Below are 18,350 nucleotides of genomic sequence, written 5' to 3' on the forward strand. Positions count from 1 at the left end.
TCATCAGTGTCTCTACACATGAACTCGAGCATTGAGAACATTGTTGGTGTACACAGAGTTTACTAAAAGAAAGGTTTTGAACATCTCACTTGTTTTTTCTGCTCGCTGCCATCTTGCCATCTTGCAAGGAGTGAGTTGTCCAAAATCTTTCTTTTTAGTAAACTATGTGTACACGAACAATGTTCTCAATGCTCGAGTTCATATGTAGAGACACTGATGATGCTTCGATCAAAGTTTCATGTTATGTCGAGCCTTCTTAGTGTTTGAAAAATAGCGATTTTGACGCGATTGTATCAAAAAAGTAGTGGCCCTATAGGATTCCCATTCAAAAGGTAATTTCACCCGAAAATGACAACGCATTCAAGCTTAAAAGTGGCGCTTTGGACGTACTTATGCATTTATATGAAAGTTTGACTTGGGTACATTCACAAAACACTATATGATGCATTTTGGCGAGAGTTACGCAGATGAAACGTGTGATTGTTTGCTGATAAGATGCACGCTTGCTTGTTATGGGTGTGATGCAGAGAAACTTCTCTGTATGACGAAACGCCATATTGGACCAAAGTGGTTCACAGGAACTCCAATGGTTTTAAACCTCAAACTGTGCCCTCCCACCCGGAAATAAACGTACGCCTATAGATCTAGGCCAGACTCTCTACGAAATCCCCACTGTCTGCCCCACACAGCGTAGTCTTATTTTTTCAGTGTGCCTTCCTGGCTTTGTGTCACAAGTGCATGCTGCAGTTGGATGTTTATTTATTTATTTCTGAGATTATCCTCTTCGGCTGCTCCATCATCTGTTTAAAACAGCTCACTCAGGGCAATTTGGAGGTTACCTATGTTTACTCACTGCAGCCATTTAGACTTAAGCGCCATTAAATTTGGGGCATTTGGCGATAAACCCTTTCAAAGGCATTTAAAGAGCAGCAGTCGCCCATTGACTCCCACCCATCCATCCCTGTGAGTATGACTGGAATCTGCGCTGGGCCAGGGAGCTATTTATCACATTCTCTGTGTCTGGCACAGTGGCTCTCCTGCGTGAAGCTTTCACCCCGAGTGCTCCACATTGTTTCATGAGGCTCTGCTCTCCCCAGGAAAAGAGCTTATCTCTGCTTTAGTCCAATTGTCTGTGGTTCAACACCCCAAGGGCAGTTTCACGAGATTTCAGTCCCGACTCGCTTAACCTGCAATCGCATTAATTAGGCGCCCACTTGACCTTATCGTGATGGTGTGCCAATCCAGTGGTGTGCGTTCGCTTGGGGAGTGGTGAATTTGGGGCGGCTGCACTTAAAAAAGTCCCTGATGCGATAGCATGCGTGCGCGTGTGAAACCTCACAGCAGGATGTCTGATGCCGGCGCCTGGCCCGTTTAAAAGCCTGTCTCAGCAGCCTTCCGCGGCTCATGGGAACAGGCGATGGCGGGCACCAGAGCCTGGCGCTGCGTGTCAGGCAGAGAGAGAGAGACGCTGGCACAGCGGGTGCTGCCCCTGGGGTCTCAGGCTCCCCATTCTGCACTCCTCCGTCCTCTCTTCATCCCTTCTTCCTCCTCCTCCTCCTCCTCCTTGTGCCACTCCACTCTGCCCTTTCCAGGTTAAAGAGGGCCCCTTGCGTGAGATGCCTGTGTGTAGGCTGCCAGTCCGTGCCATGAGTCACAGCGAGCCAATAGCCTTGCTCCCCCTGGGCCTCTGGAGCCGCCCGCTAATGGTCACGCCAAGAAAAGAAAAAAAACAAACAACTTGTGCAATATTAACATTGCCATTCAGCATTATTTTCCACGTGGCAAACTGCAACCACTTGGCACAAATGAGAATAAAAGATGGGTGGAAGATGTGAAATGTTAAAAAAGACTAATGTAGATGTAGCAACACGAGGGGTGCTGTGGCGTGCAGCCCACTAAAGGGTTAAGATCCCCCCCAGACGGCACGCAGGGGAGACACGCTGACCTGGAAAGCCCAAGCCCCCCTTGTCAGACAGAGCAGCAGAACGAGGGGCTGCACACGCACAGGCACCAGCCACAGAACGATGTGAACACGGAATGGGCACGATGAACCCGGCGTCTGGGCCCTCCGATCTCACGCCAAGGAGGCTGCACAATGCAGCACACAATAGACTGAGAGGGGGCAAGAAGCTTTTAAGCCAATCAAGGCACAGTGGACTCCATTTCTGTGTTTGACGCACGGTGCGGTTCACGTAGCCCAACTCAAAAGACCCCCTTGTGGTCAGAGAGCTGCTCCAGATTACCAGGCAGCAGTGGGTTAAATACTCTCTTTTCAACAGTTTAAGTCCAGCCAGAGGTTTTCATAACTTCGCCTGACATGTTCATACTTATTTCTGGAATTGCGTTAATCCACCCTTCTCTGTATGCTCTCACTCTGTCGTGCTTCTCTCCTCTCTCTCTCCCTCTCTCTCTCTCTCCCTCTCTCTCTCTCGGTTTCTTTGTCCCTCTCTCCCTGGACCTGTGGTTGAGTATAATGATGGAGAGCAGTGGGCTCCGTCCTGAAGTGACTGTCTGTGGAGAGAGACATCTGGAGCGTATTACCGTACGGGGAGCAGGGACATGGACATGCACTAGAGCACAGCCAAACGAGCGCTTATCACACGGGGCCAACCAAACACATCTGCCACTGGGTGACGGCCTGTTGTTTTAAACTAATAAGTTATTGTAGGCTGTGTGGGTGGGTGTGCAGGTACATTTTTGTGTTTCAGTTGTTTGTATTATTTCACTCTCTGTGTGTGTGTGCGTGTGTGTGCGTGTGAGTGTGTGTGCGTGTGAGTGTGTGTGTGCGTGTGTTTGTGTGCGTGCGTGTGTGTGTGTGTGCATGAGTGTGTGTGTGTTTGTTTATGGGTGTGTGTGGGTAGATCTGCTGTGAGAGGAATGTGTGTGTGTGTGTGTGTGTGTGTGTGTGTTTGCGTGGGTGCCTTGGTAGACTGAATCAGGAGCAGGCCCAACACAAAGATTGCATCTCTCCAGATGGCGACTCATCACTTTGGCCTGAGGTTCCAACTCTTTATCAGGGTCAGTGGCGGCCACAGAACTAACAGCCATCACAGCAGCGTGCTTTAGTCCGACCCTGACAGCCAGGCCTCTTGTTTTTTGGCTGTTTGTGCCGTGTTGTATGTGGCAGGAGATGAGAGTGAGGGTGTGTTAGAGGAATATGTGGAAAGTTACAGCAACTGGCATTCGTTAAGCTCAGTTTTACAGTTATTGTAGGCTGTGTGCTGTGTTTTTTTCTCTCTCCTCCTTGATCCCTGTGTGCATCTGTGGGTGTCTTTATAGGTGTATCTGTTTGTCAGAGTGATGTGCATGTGTGTGCATGTGTGTTTGTATTGTTTGTATGTGTGAGGTCCCATCCAGTAGGTCTGGTCTGGTCTGGGAAAAGGTGTGAGAGGATGCCCGTGTGAATGGAGGAGGAGAGTCCTCCTGTATCTTGTCCTGTGTGTGTTCCTTTTGACAGTAGGTGCTAAAGTGCAGTCTGCTCAGCTCGAGTGTACAGTGGTATTAACATTGTAAGGCTTTGTAGTGGTTGGTGCTCTGATCAGGCAAAAACTGTGGAGAGGCACATTAACACTTCGGAGGCATGAGTACGACATAGCACCAAGTCTCCATTAGTCGCTCTCTCCTTCTTTCTGACACACACACACACACACACACTGAGACACACATACACTCACACACACACACACACACACTGAGACACACATACACTCACACACACACACACACACACACAAACATATACTGAGACACACACACACACACACACACACACACACACACACACAATACACTGAGACACACACACACTCAGAGCGTGTGCATAAGGCTATTATGCATTCATAGCCAGGGCTCTACTTAAGGAGCACACTGAGTCAGACCACTCAAGTGAACACACTTGAAAAGAGAAGCTAATGCAACACCCCCATACACTATCAACACCAGAGAGGAGAGAGAGAGGGAGAGAAAGAGAGAGAGAGGGATAGAGAGTGATGGATAGAGAGAGAAAGAGAGTGAGAGAGAGAAAGGGATAGAGAGAGAGATAGAGAGAGAGAGACCAAAACAACTCCTACACTTTACTTTCTCACAAACTATATGGAAGGGGTGTGGGGTGGAAGGGGTGAGGTGTAGACGAGAAGAGGCTCTGGAAGTACACACTCAGAGATTGAAGAGCATTAATATTCAGACACAAAAACTAAAATCACTACCTCTTCTCCTCCTTTCTTCTGCCTCCCTCTCTCACTTTTTTTCTCCCCTCGTGTCCCTGTGTCATAGTCCTCCTCAAACAAAGTCACTTTCCCTCTATCTTTCATCAATAATAAAAGACAATGTATCTCCTTGTTTAAGGTCTGTCCAAAAGCCCACTGTCACTTCAGAGATGAATAATGGAGTCCCAACGACTCAAAGACAGAGAGAGCGAGGGAGGAGAAAGGAGAGAGAGGAGGAAGTGTATGTGTTTATAAACCTGGCGAGGAGAATGACCAGATAGCACAATGCATTACGGCTGCACTTAGGGGGGGAATTGCCAATACAGCAGTTTTTACTCTCCATCAGGCCCAAGTCCCCCCTCTCTCTCTCACGTCTCAGCGCAAGTTGACGACGAGTGTCCATTTTTAACCTGCGAGGACAGGACAGCACGCTCTGTCATCTCTGCTGATGCGCGCCACTCTGCTGCGCTGTGCTGTGCCGAGCGTGAGGGCCTTTGGTGGACTCCATCATGAGGAGGCCCAACACAAAGAGTGTGTGTGTGTGTGTGCATGAGTGTGTGTGTGTGTGTTTATGGGTGTGTGTGGGTAGATCTGCTGTGAGAGGAATATGTGTGTGTGTGTGTGTCTGTGTGTGTGTGTGTGTGTGTGTGTGTGTCTGTGTGTGTGTGTGTGTGTGTGTGTGTGTGTGTGTTTGCGTGGGTGCCTTGGTAGACTGAATCAGGAGCAGGCCCAACACAGGACTCCTCTCTTTGGCCTGAGGTTCCAACTCTTTATCAGGGTCAGTTACGGCCACAGAACCAACAGCCATCACAGCAGCGTGATTTAGTCCGACCCTGACAGCCAGGCCTCTTGTTTTTGGCTCTTTGTGCCGTGTTGTATGTGGCAGGAGATGAGAGTGAGGGTGTGCAGTATTGCGTGTCTTGACTTTATTGCTGTTTCTTTTGGAAAACAGGTTGTTCCATGATTTGTTTTGATTTTGGTTGTTGGAGATATGATATTGCTGTTGTAACATTGACAGCCACTATATCTTTCAAGGATACAGTTTTAAAGCAAGCCAGAAAACTAAATCAGTTTAAAGTTAAACAATCAACAGGAATCATCTGACTTTAATGGATGCATTTGAAGACAGTTGCTCAAGTTATTGTAAACAATACAAGTTTTTAGAGAGTTCCTTTTTCTGAATTAGTCGTAAATATCTCTGAGGTATCTAGTCTTTTATTTTTTATAACACAATAACATAAACTAACATAAAAGTTATAAGAACGTGCTAAATACTTTTTTCCTTTCACTGAGTATGATGTTGGAAATCATAAAGTCTTCTGTACACCCATTTTACGAGTGAATTATTTTCTAATACCATGCTAATCCATAATAATAATGCTGACATTCCAAGCAGAGCCCTAGTTACAGACTCATGAACTACATTATTGCATAACTTAAAGCATGTACTGTATCTATCAGCAGTAGGAGAAGCTTTTTGATTCTGATTTATTTGTTTGTTTATGGGTCACACTTCTCTGATCCCAAACAAAATAATGCGCTCAGGACACTGACGCAAATTGATGTTTTGGACAGATCAACTAATATGTGATTGCTCTGTTCTTAGGTATGAAAGTGCTATGGAAAGTGTTGGCCTGAAAGTGTTTAAATGGATATTTTGGACAGGTCAAATTAAATCTCAGAGACTGATTCAAATTAATGTAAAAAATGTGGTTAATCTAAATGGATATTTTGGAGAGGTCATTTTAAATCGCACAAACCCTACTCCAAAATACTGTATGCCACTCTGTGTCTTTTGGATTTCCTCCCATCACCCGACAGCATTGGCTCTTACTAGCATTGAGTGCCTCCCTTAGTGGCCACAATTAATTCTCTGGACCAGCATTAAAATAATAGCATTTCATCCCTAAACTACTTACAGTATTGGGGCTTTTCCATTTTAATTAGAATACATGGCTTTTTCCCCAGTGGTCACTCTGTGTAATCCTACGTTTCTACTTTTAGGATAGTTAAAAATATACTTTGTCTATGACTACAGGTCTGCGGGCCGGAAGGTTGGAGCAGCCTCATTAAACCTCTGAGCTCCATGGCGATTGTGTTGCTGTGTGACAAACTCTATTTTTAGCACTGAGAGTTCTATTATTTATGTACTCATTTATCCATGGCACATAGTAGAGACTTAATTACATGTGCAGACGGAGCCGTATATATCAGGAGTGAATGGGAATGCTTTATTGAGCAAGAAAGACTGAGAGATCATGAATTAATGTGTCATGGAAAATTCAGCCTGCAGATGTGCGTGTGTTTCTCGATGTCTTTGTGTGTGTGTGTGTGTGTGTGTGTATGGGTCTGTGTGTATTTTTCAACTTTTCCCCCCATAACAATAAAACGTATCAGTGCTTTTCTGGCATTGCCTACACCACTATACTAATGATAATGGTCTTCTGATGAAACACTGTTTTCAGTGTCCTCTGGGCAGTGATTTTGTGTTCTTTGCAATTTTCCAAGAATGTGTTGCAGTGTTAATAGTGTCAGCAGTTGTAGTTTGGCAAATAGCGCTGTTTCTGGCCAGTGATACACTGACACAAACATAACACAAACACAAACATATTCTATTATTTTTAGTACACTTTTACTTTTTATCTTATTTTGTAATACACTGCAATCTACAGGTTACAAAAAGATATATTTTTAGATTTCTGTAGGAATCCAAACAAAGCAGCCAGCTATGTTGAATGGAGCCCCCTACCCTCAGCAGCATAAGTCAAAGGGCTAACTGATGTTTACAGCTAACCCATCAGCTTTGGGATTATGCTATATGAATAGCCAGGTCTGACACATGTGCATATGGTCCTTCAAGACAAGACCAGAGGTGCATGCCAAGTCCACATACTGTAGGTTCCCTGCATCATGTTTGCATCATCATTCATTACTCATGCGCTCAGCACAGGACCTCAAAGCATGGGAGAGGAGGGGAGGAGAACAAACACGCACGCACACACACACACACACACACACACACACACACACACACATGCATACACACGCACACACACACACACACACGCACACACACACACACACACACACACACACACACACAAACTGCATTTCTGAACAGCACTCTGAGGTTAAAGGCATAAACATGCAATGTGGAATGTGATTTGAAATCACATGGTTTCTAAAATAGCACTGCTCTGCATGGGATAACATTTGGCCACCGGAAGCCCAAAGGCCTTTTAGTCCTTTGGCACCTGCTGCCCTTTAGCCTTGTGTTATTTTCACTCTTGTGATGTTTTTAAAAAAAGGCTTTTTTTGCCCAAATTGTATTGTATTTACATGTGCACACACACCACCCACACGCTCATATATACTGTACATATATGTGTGTGTGTGTGTGTGTGTGTGTGTGTGTGTGTGTGTGTGGACATGTGCATCCACAAATACACACAAACTCACTTGAAGAAACAAGCACACACACAGAGAGAAGAACTGAGACAGACGGGGGAGTGAGGGATTGAAGAGGAGATTTACAGAGTCTCCATCTGTGTGCATAATCTAAAAAAATCTCTTTACGTTTCAAGAGAGGGGGAGTGAGGGAGAGAGAGAGAGAGAGAAAGAGAAGAGAGATGGGGGTTGGGAGCGAATGTAGCGCTAAGCTTCGAAATAATATCAGTTTCTCGGTTTTAAGGGCCATGGGGGGGGGGGGGGGGGTGAGGAATTAACCACACACAAATGATGTTATCGTCCTCTACTTTTCCATCTCTTCCATCTCTCTGTATCTGTGTGTGGCCATGTGACCGAGCCACTGTTTGTTTGGATAGCATGACACACTTTTTGGGTGACATGGACGTTCATGTGACCCAGGCCACCGCCCTGATAGAGCTCAGAGTACTTAGCCTGTCATGTGGGAAAATATGTAGCATTAAATAAATATGATACATTAAAATTTCATCATAGAAATTTCAGAAATTATTCATTTGTAAACAGTGTGATGAATTCTTTCTATATATAATTTCTCTCTGCTTGTTATACACTTTTTCTTTCTAAATCATTCTTGTCATTCTATATCTAACTATGTGTTGTGTTGCACCCTGTTGGCCCGTGCACTGTGCAGTCATGACAAATGATCTGATTACATGAATGTCACAGGTGACCTGTACATAGGTGTGTATGTGTGTGTGTGTATGTGTATGTGTGTGTGTCTACATGTGTGTGTTAGCATGCTACACGTATAGTGTGCTTGATGTACAACCATTGGAGATGTTGATCCATTTACCAAAGATAATTAAATTGCACATTTCCATATCCTTTTTTTTCATGCAACAGCATGTGTAGGACTGCAGTTTTACTATTTCATGAACTGAAAAGCTGTTCTTACATGTGGCGAGTCCACAGTCTGAGATGTAATGAACAATGAGATACAATGAACAATGAGATGTGACAATGAAGGTAATTCACCACAATGTATTCTCTTGTCTCCTTAGTGATGCTGCTGGACACCACTGAGTCCACCACGGAGCTGGGCTGGACCACCTATCCTGACACAGGGGTGAGAGTTTTATCCATCTGCATGGCCCTAACCTGTGCACCGTGGACAATTGCGCGAAAAACAATTACCCTGTGGCTATCTAAGTATATGAATCACACTGACTGCACAAGATGGAGAATGTCACTCTTACATTTTAAAGCAAAATGTGACATTTTCTTAATGACTGACTGTATTGCTAATGGCAAAGCATGAAGCATACTGATAAAAATAACTGCATAATAACCAACTAAGCATTTGAAGCTAACATTAGCCATACCACTTTATGAAAGTGGAAGTCATTCAAGGATGATGTTAAGAGAAATGTCCTCATTAGCATGTTATTTTTTAAAGCTCTGGGTCAGTGAGTACGCTATAGCTGTAATGAAATCCAATTTATTTCACTTGCGACACTGTTGGGATGTTTTATCCACTGAGTCCATGTGTGTGTTGAGTATGTGGAGGGGCCGCAGAGTAATGGCTGGGTGGCGCATGGCTTTGCATGAGTGTGTTTTTCATGAAGTCAAAGAAATGAAAAAGGTCGCCGGGTTGGGAGATATGCTTATTTGACCTGGGGCACCATGCTGTGAAGAGAAAAAAGGAAGACAGGAGAGAAAGAGACTTTCCCATTAACTCTTTCTCTTCTCTCTTTCTCTCCTGCTCTGTCGTTCCTCTTTCCCTCCGATCTCCTCTTTGAGATGGAGCTTCTATTCTTGGCCGTGTTCTGAATGTGGGGCTGCTGCTGATGAGGCAGTGGATGCTGCCAGACCAATGAGATCTCAAGCACATCTGCCCTGAGGGATAAACCACCCCTGATATTCACTATAGAAAAGCAGCTGTCACTCCCCACTCACTTTATTTTCCCTTCTAATCACTATTCTATCTATCTATCCATTCATCCATTCCATCATTCATCCATTATAATCTAACCTAAGTATGTGTCTTTGTGACCTCGTGCTACCATACTATTTGATGACTTGTTTGGTCAATATAAGTTCATGTGTCTTTATTTAGGTCTTCCTGTCTTAATCTCACATTGACTCATCGCTCTCTCTGCCTCTCTCTTTCTTTCCCTCCATCTCTCTCTCTCATGACGTGTCCATTTCCCCTCAGTCTCCGTTGTCCTCTTCCTTCTTCTTCACTCTGGCCACTCATTTCCTCATCCTTACCTACGATCGGTCACTCTGAAGTGATCCGATGCATTTGCGTAGATTTCACACCGATGACTTCCAGCATGTGGGATGGCTGTCTCTCCTCCTCCCAAGCTGTTTACTTTATTTATACTCCTCTAAGCTCTGAGAAAGGAGCAGAAAGACAAAAACGGAGGAGAAAACAAGGAGCCAGTGGGAAGAGAAAAATAATAAAAGTGCCCAATTTCATATTTCATGGACCTATAGAACTGTGCCACTGCCTCCACAAACATTCACACGCACGGTATACTAGGCTACAGCATGCGCTGAGAAGTCCATTATGATTTATGCAACTGCACATTACTTTCATTGCGTGCTCCTTTGCACAGTATATTTTTGCACTACTTTGGAAACAACAACAACAAATGTTTTCCATTTCTGCCCGTGCTTCCCCATCAGCATCAACTTTTATTTGCCTGGAAAAAAAGTATAGAGAGTTTAAGGTGCCCTGGGAGAGAAGATGTGCAGCATTTAAGATCTAGCATTTAACCATACACTTGTGAGATGAGTATGAAACGCAATGTGACTATGTAGGATTAACTGGGTTGTGCAGCACTGCAAAAGTGGGACTGTGTATGGTATTAGCCCACTTACACACTCAAAGAAAGCTGCTGACTAAACCACTAGGATGTGCCGCCAGCTTGGAGTCCTCCTGGTCAATCACAAGCTTCTGCAATGCCCAATACAATGTCATCTGGGCCTCGGCTAGTCTGCGCTGACATGCTATATTCTCTCTGGTCTTGTTCCCCAGTGGGATGAGGTGAGTGTTCTGGACGACAAGGGCAAACTCATCCGCACTTTCGAGGTCTGCAATGTCAACCAGAACCCCCGTGTCCAGGACAACTGGCTGGCGACGCCCTTCCTCTACCGACAGTCCGCGCCGAGAGTTTTCGTGACGCTCCGGTTCTCCGTCCGAGACTGCGCCAGTCTGCGCACGCCATCCCCGTCCTGTCGCGAGACGCTCACGCTCTACTACAGACAAGCCGACTCCCAAAGAGAGCTGGAGAGGACCTGGGGTTCTGACGTGAGTAGCCTACTCTTCAGTAAACTCCCCCGACCATCATGCATCAGTAAAAGATGTTCAGCTAACAGTAAACGTTTCTGCATGCACGCCAGCTAAGAAATGTAGACTGGAGGGTAGATATAGAGAATTCCCCAAACCAAACGCCATTGGCAGCCAACTCTACACTCACAACAATTATGCATCACCCTGCAATCAACAATGAGCCATCTACTGGAATGAGCGGGCTGACAGTTACATACGAATCTTCAGACGAGCCAGACGATTTTGTATTCTGTTCTTGCAAACAAACAAATTGTTAATTATACATAGGCTACCAGTCGATGTTTTCAACCATGAAGCCGTCAAAATCGTTTCAGAGAACAAAAATGTCTGTCATGGCACTTCAGGAAATGTTAAACGTAGACCAGGCATCTTAAATAACTATGAGGAATTCCCATCCCGTTTCACAGTGCCATTTAAAATATGCAGCTCCTAGTTCACAACATGCTGACTCTGGCTGAGGCAGGAAGGGTGCAATGCCCAAACTGCATGGACAATGTTATTTGTAATGGAAGGCTCATGGTTTCAGATGCAGGCCTGTGTTGTGACTTGGACAACATCATCAGTCCCTGTCTGGCATTATCTGCTTCGCCTCATGGGATTTGTTGCGTCTAGAAAGCACATTTCTCAACTTGTCCTCTCCTGATGTTTGTGTGTGGATCTGGGGAAACACTGTGCTTCTCTGCTCTGAGCGGCCATCACCAAATGTGTTTGTGGATGATTACATTTCTCCTCAGGGAGAAATGGAGACGTTAAAAATGCAAACAGGCGCTCAGCCAGTCAGGCCACGTAGCCGGCATTTGCGCTCCTCTGCAGCCTGTTCACAGGAGCGGCTGATGGACAGTAGGTCCGGTATACTGCAGTGTGTGTGTGGGGGGGCTCTCCTGCACTGAGCCGATCCTCTATACTCACCCCCATGCCGAGCTCAGATTAGCACGGACATGTTTCTTCCATCCTTGAGTGGAATTGCTACACGAGTGACCTTCTGTTGGCCTGGACTGCTGTTTCTCCATGAGTCTCACTCATCATGTGTCTCTTTTTTCTATCTTTCTTTCTTTCTTTCTTTCTTTCATTCTCTGTGTCACTCCTCTAGTCATCCAATGGGGAGACACGAGAGGGCTGGGTGAAGATCGACACCATCGCGGCGGACAAGAGCTTCAGCAAGGTGGAGCCCAGTCAGCCGCACCAGTACAAGCCGGACCGCACTCGCCGAATCAACATTAAAACCCGCAGCTTCGCACCCCTCACGCGCAACGGGTACCATGGCAACTGCCCTCTGACCCTCTTCTCATGTCGCCCTGGAAACCTCTAGTACCTGTTGACAGATAATGTGCTGCCGTCTCCTCTCTGATGGGGGAGATTAAAATCGTGTGGTGCAGCAGACTCCCAGCCCACCTAGAGACACACACTTAATCACCTCCTCTACTCCAGTGTTTGACATGATAAGCTCAGCTGTTGAGTAGCAGAGGAAGAGAAACAGGACAATTGTTCTCAGAGTTCCTAATAATGTAGAGGGAGGCAGATGCTAATCTAATGCTAATCTATCTATCGATAGATTGCTAATAACAGACTGGGATTTTGTTTTTCTTTGCCTCCCTCTGTTTTCTACATCCTCCCCCAGTTGCCATCCCCCAATCAGTTTCATGTTGGTTTGGTGTCGGTACTGGTAATATTCCCAATTTGGGATTTTTAACACCATTTTGTCTATCTGTCTCACTCAGGTTTGTCTTGGCGATAGTGGACAGTGGGGCCTGTGTTTCCCTCATGGGTGTGACCGTGTTCTACCGCCGCTGCCCGGCCACCAGCCGCTACCTGGCCTCCTACCCCGCCACGCCCTCCGGGGTGGAGCCGACAGCCCTGGTGCCCGTGGACGGGGTCTGCGTCCCCAACAGCCAGTCGCAGGGTGGGGCCGGCCCACGGCTGCACTGCAACGCCGAGGGGGAGTGGATGGTGCCTGTGGGGGGGTGTATGTGTGAGGCAGGCTACGAGCCCAACCAGAACAGCTCAGCCTGTCTGGGTGAGTTTCCCCCGAGATTCAGATTTAGTGTTCGGTGGTTTTTGTTACCAGAGAGTAATCTGAGAACCTTCTCTGCTGTCAGAATGTTTTGACTGAAAGCATTAGTCTGTAATTGTAAAATGTCTCTATGTGGACAAATCTGTAGTGGTTTGTTTTCTGCTTTTGCCTCTGCCTCTGTTCCCTGCCCCCTGTTGGTCTTAGTTCATTAACACTCACTGGAAAGACACAAACAAAACAACATAAACTCACCGGACAGACCCAACACAAACACAGACCACACACTACAAACACAAACAAACATACACAAACAAACATACCCAATTTAGTCACCACTGCGCAAAACATTTTCTGAGTTCTTTCCCTTTTTACTTTGGATACTTTTGGACTTGTTAGGTTCAGTAGCTGACAGGATCAATAGGGGGGGACCCCATGTCACTTCAATCAGTCTGTGAGCTTGACGTGGTGGGGGGGGGGGGGGGCGTGGGGCGTGGGGGGAGGGAGACTGCGTGAGAGCAAACCAGGTCTGTGATAATGCTTGTGAGGAGCAGACAAAAGCACCGGACTAATGCTGTCCAGTAATTAAGAGCTTGTGTGTATACATGATGTATGGACGGATCGGAACGGTATGTCACTAGTGCCACATGGTGGAGTAGTGAAGGAGGAAGGACATTGTAAGGAATGTTGATTCTTGTGTGTGTGTGTGCATGTGTGTGCATGCGTGCGTGCCTGTTTGTGTGTGTGTGTGTGTGTGTGTATGTGTCTGTGTGTGTGTGTGTCTGCATGTGTTTGTAAATGTGTTATTTATGCATTTTTGTATTTGTCTGTGTGTGTGTGTGTGTGTGTGTGTGTGTGTGTGTGTGTGTGTGTGTGTGTGTGTGTGTGTGTGTGTGTGTGTGTGTGGTAAGAGAGAGGAAGAAATATCAGAAAAGACAGCCCATGCCGAGTTTTGTTAAAAAATGATAATGCATTTTGTCTGAGCTGAAAGGACCAGACAGAGACTCTCAGGAATTAGAGTCATCAACAAGTCTCTGTGGTGGACAGAGTCCAGGAGACTGGCAGAGAGAGAAGCGCACTTAATAAGAGAGAGAGAGAGAGAGAGAGAGATGGAGAGAGAGAGAGATACAGAGATTTAGGGGAACGAAAGGAGGAGAGGAGATCAATATGATGGAATTTGTGAGGTTAAACTTCAGGGGGAATGTGGCTAAGACAAGCAGTTTAGGGGAAATCTTGATGGAAAGAAAGAAAGAAAGAAAGAAAGAAAGAAAGGGGAAAGAGGGAAAGAGAGCCAGCAAGAAAAAAAGAGATGTGACACATTTAGGTCATAGTGATGTAATGGCCACTCGTCTGTGAACAAGTGACAGAAACCGCAGGGGAGAGAGAAAGAGAGAGGGAGTGATAGAGGAAGAAAGAGGGGAAAGAGAGAAGGAGAAAGAGAGAGAGAGCAAAGGAGACAGAGAGGGATACAGTAAGTGAACACAAGTTAACGGCTCAGGAAATTCAGCCAGCACAATTGTCAGGCAAGAAAGGTGGAGTCCATGGGGACAAGGGTGGAGGGCCTGAAAAAAATGTTGAATAAAAAATGCTGCCGGTGGAGAAGCGATAGATTGATATGGGTTTGGGACCATGGGTGTGTGGGGACACTGGGTGGTGGTGGTGGTGGGGGGGGGGGGGGGGGGGGGGTTGGTGGAGTGGGTGGAGGGAGCGGCGGGTGGGGGTAGCTTTTCGTGACATTGTGTAACGTCAGATGATTTGAGGTGAAGGTCCCGTCCGTTTGGGGTCACGCGCCTCTATACATGTGTTCCCGTCGGTTGGTGCTACCGCTGTGCAGTGCTTCATTAATCCTGCTTGGCTGCACGCTCCAGCAGGCTGCGCTCGGACTCTCCTGGCCTACATCTCATCTCAGCCCCCATTAGCACTCCGCCACGCCGCCCCGCTCCACTGCTGCCTAGTGCCTAGTCACAGTCCTCTTCGCCAAAAGCACAGCGACTACTGGCACTCACACGCGACTCTGACAGCCACGAGGCTGAATGTAAATATAAATATATATGTTGTATAGGGCGCAGACTAAGTCGATGAGCTCAGTGACAGAGCTGATGTTGTGGGGGAGATGATCAGATGACGTCTGTGAGTCAGTGTATGCGTGTAGTGCATTTCTGAGGCCACGCGTCGTGGCAGTGGCTCTACCCTTGAACACGTCCAGTCCTCGTGTCCATTTGACACGTGAGCCACGGACCCCTGTCCGGATGCGTTTGTTCACCTGTGTGAGCACAGTCACACAGGTCACTAAAATGAAGCCTGGCAGGAGGTGATGGCGTGCCACTCTTGGCTCTGCTAACTACAGGAATTCCAGACGCACCTTGTGACCCAGCTTTTTTCCCTCTGCCACTATTATTTTGTGTGCCACTTTTTTCTCCTCCAAGAGCATGAGGTTGAAAGCACGACTGAGCATGTAAGGCAATTGCACTTGATCATCGGGATATGAAAAGCCCACTTTTACCAGAGCTGCACACTAAATGGCAGATCTCATTAAATCCCTTATCAATTCCATACTATATATAAATGTTATACAATATTTAGCAACTTCTGCTACAATATTTACACACTTCCATATATTATACAGCATAGTTTACCCTCGCATGCATTACATTAAAGCAGTTGATTGATGATTGATATGATTGATGATTGATTGACATATTAGATATGGGGAATTTGGGTTAGCATAGTTTAGGGAAGCAGGGCAATCTTTGGTCTAGCGTTGCAAACTGGTCAAATCCAGTGTAGTGGCAGTGGTGTTGTTTATATAATACTGGTGGATGGGAACACATTAGGAGAAATAAGAAGAGATTAAAGTGTATAATTAGGGAGATTAAAATGCACTTCCGTTGGTGAACTTAACAGGAGGATGATTCAGAGCGAGTGAGAGATAAAGAGGTGATGTCAATGAGACAGGGTTTTTATTCTGCTGAGAAAAGCCACAGTGAGTGTGCACATGTGCATATGTGTACAGCCTCTATCTGTGTGTGTTGATCTCTATATAGACCTGCATCTGTGCCCTCTTAATGCAATGTGTGTGTGTGTGTGTGTGTGTGTGTGTTTATGTATGTATGTGAACACAGAGAGAGAGAGAGAGAGAGAGAGAGTGTGTGTGTGTGTGTGTGTGTGTGTGTGTGTGTGTGTGTGTGTGTGTGTCTGTGTGTGTGTGTGTGTGTGTGTGTGTGGTCAGAATACACAATAATGCTGTAAGCAAAAGAATAGAATGAGCACAGCAGAGAGATGCAGGGAGAGAAGGGGGTGGAAACAGAGAGAGGGAGAGAGAGAGAGCAGGGGGAGAGAGGGAGCCAGAGAGAGTAAGAGAAATTAGGTCAGCGATCTAAATACCAAGCACTATGCCTATGCCAAATTATACACTTCAGTGAAATCTCAGTCTCTCTTTCTATCTCACTCTTTTTGTTTTTCTTTGCTCATCCACGTCCACTATCTGTTTGTCTCTTTCTATTCCTCTCCATTCTCTCTCTCTCCCTCTCTCTCTCTTTCTCTCTCTCTGTCTACCATCTTTCTTATCATCTGACTCTCGCTTCATGACTCCCTCTTTTCTCCTTCCCTGTGTAGCCATGCCTTCCCCTTTTCTCATGCACACACACACACATACACACACAGCACACCACACACACCACACACAAATACACACACACACACACACACACATTCTCTCTCTCTCTCTCTCTCTCCCTCCCTCTTTCATGCATGCACAGATGCTAGCACAAATGTGCGCACACACATACACACACTGACACACATACACACAAAAGTACTCAGTCACCCACTCACACAAAAGCTGTTCAACAATCCCTTTATTCTTTTGTCTCTCACTTTCTCTCTCTCCCTCCCTTCCTCTCTCTGTCACTTTCTCTCTCTCCCTCCCTCTCTCTGTCTCTACCTTTCTCTCGCTCTCTCTGGCCGTGGCTGGCTGTAATGTAAGGGAAAGCGCTGGTCGCTCCTTAATGGCCATAAGCTGTCTTAAAGCCACTGTGTGGAAACAGATGAATGTCAGGAGCAAAAGGACTACTCAGACAGAGAGAGAGAGAGGCCAAAGGCTACGGGGAGGGGGGGGAGGGGGCAGGAGCCGGGATTGGCATCAGCCGAGTGAGATGGAAGCCAGCGAATGAGGGAGTGAATGGCGTGGCGTGTTCGAGACGGAGCGTGATTGTCAGAAACGCTGAAGCCAACTCCTGCTCTTTGTCCCAGCTGGAACTGAACATGACAGATAACGTGATTCATCATCCTGAAAGATAGATGGGACATACTTTAATACTGATCACTCTCTTTCTCTCTCTCTCTCTCTCTCTCTCTCTCTACACATTTCCTTTTACCCCAGCCTTTTACATCTGATTTTCTGTCTCTCTCTATTTCATTTTGTTCCACCATTTCTTTTCCTCTCTCTCTTTATCAGCCTATCTCTTCTGTTTTTCCCCTTCTCTCTCTTGCTCACTTTACACCGCTGCGTTATGAATCGCAAACTTGACAGACAAGTGAGAACATGGAAATCCTTTTATCCATTTAAAGTATCCCCTGCGGTCTATCCCCACCTTGGCTACTTTCTGACGGTCTCTCACCATCTCCCCTCCTAGCATGCACTACACACACACACACACACACACACATGCACACACTGACACTCAGAATATGGAGGTGCGACGCTGGCATGAGAAGGTTATCAGAGCGAGGTCGGAGGACGCGCTCTGAGGTCAGCTAATCGTGGCACAGCGGGCATCATGTCCTGAGGTGTGTTAATGTGGTTCAGCTGTACACCGCTCCTCTTCCGCTCCGGGCAGGAGCTCTACAGCGGCTCATTACAGAGGAGCCATATGTGATGGAGACTAATGGGCAGTGCAAAGACTTCTCTCAAGTCCCCTCACAATGGAGCACCATGCTGCCTTTTCATTTCTCATATCATCTCTCTCTCTCTCTCTCTCTCTCTCTCTCTCTCTCTCTCTCTCTCTTTGTGTTTACTTTTCTTATATAACAGATTTACTTTGACATGCTGGGTAAATGTTAAAAACCATGTGAAATGCCATGCTCTGTCATGGTTGTTTTATGTCATGGTTTTAAAAGATGTACAGGACAAAATAGTGAATCTCTGGTGCTCATTTGTAGTGAAAACTGTACTGTGGTCTCCGGTGGATTGGTTTGTCATCTAAACTGAACAAATGGCTGACTAAAAGTAAGCAGCATGTCTGCTAACAGTACCACAAGCCTCATTAAGAGTCCTTCTCAACATCAGAGAGAGACATCTTTCCGTGGCCAGACGGCCAGGCTTAATTCTGAGATGGTCGAGCTGTTCCTCAGT

General features: G+C 46.2%; 1 protein-coding gene across 6 annotated transcripts in view; it reads left to right on the forward strand.

Annotated features, from left to right (window-relative positions):
- ephb6 (eph receptor B6) overlaps positions 1-18,350 on the forward strand; it is a 33,493-nt gene that overhangs the window by 3,358 nt on the left and 11,785 nt on the right. For all 6 annotated transcript variants that reach the window (XM_042107875.1, XM_042107880.1, XM_042107878.1 and 3 more), the window contains exons 2-5: positions 8,693-8,757; positions 10,675-10,947; positions 12,080-12,243; positions 12,708-13,003. In XM_042107875.1, coding sequence (XP_041963809.1) covers positions 8,693-8,757; positions 10,675-10,947; positions 12,080-12,243; positions 12,708-13,003 — 798 coding nt within the window. The remainder of the gene's footprint in view (positions 1-8,692; positions 8,758-10,674; positions 10,948-12,079; positions 12,244-12,707; positions 13,004-18,350) is intronic.

The sequence above is a fragment of the Alosa sapidissima genome, chromosome 10 (genome assembly GCF_018492685.1).
Source record: "Alosa sapidissima isolate fAloSap1 chromosome 10, fAloSap1.pri, whole genome shotgun sequence".
In the NCBI taxonomy this organism is placed as follows: domain Eukaryota; kingdom Metazoa; phylum Chordata; class Actinopteri; order Clupeiformes; family Clupeidae; genus Alosa; species Alosa sapidissima.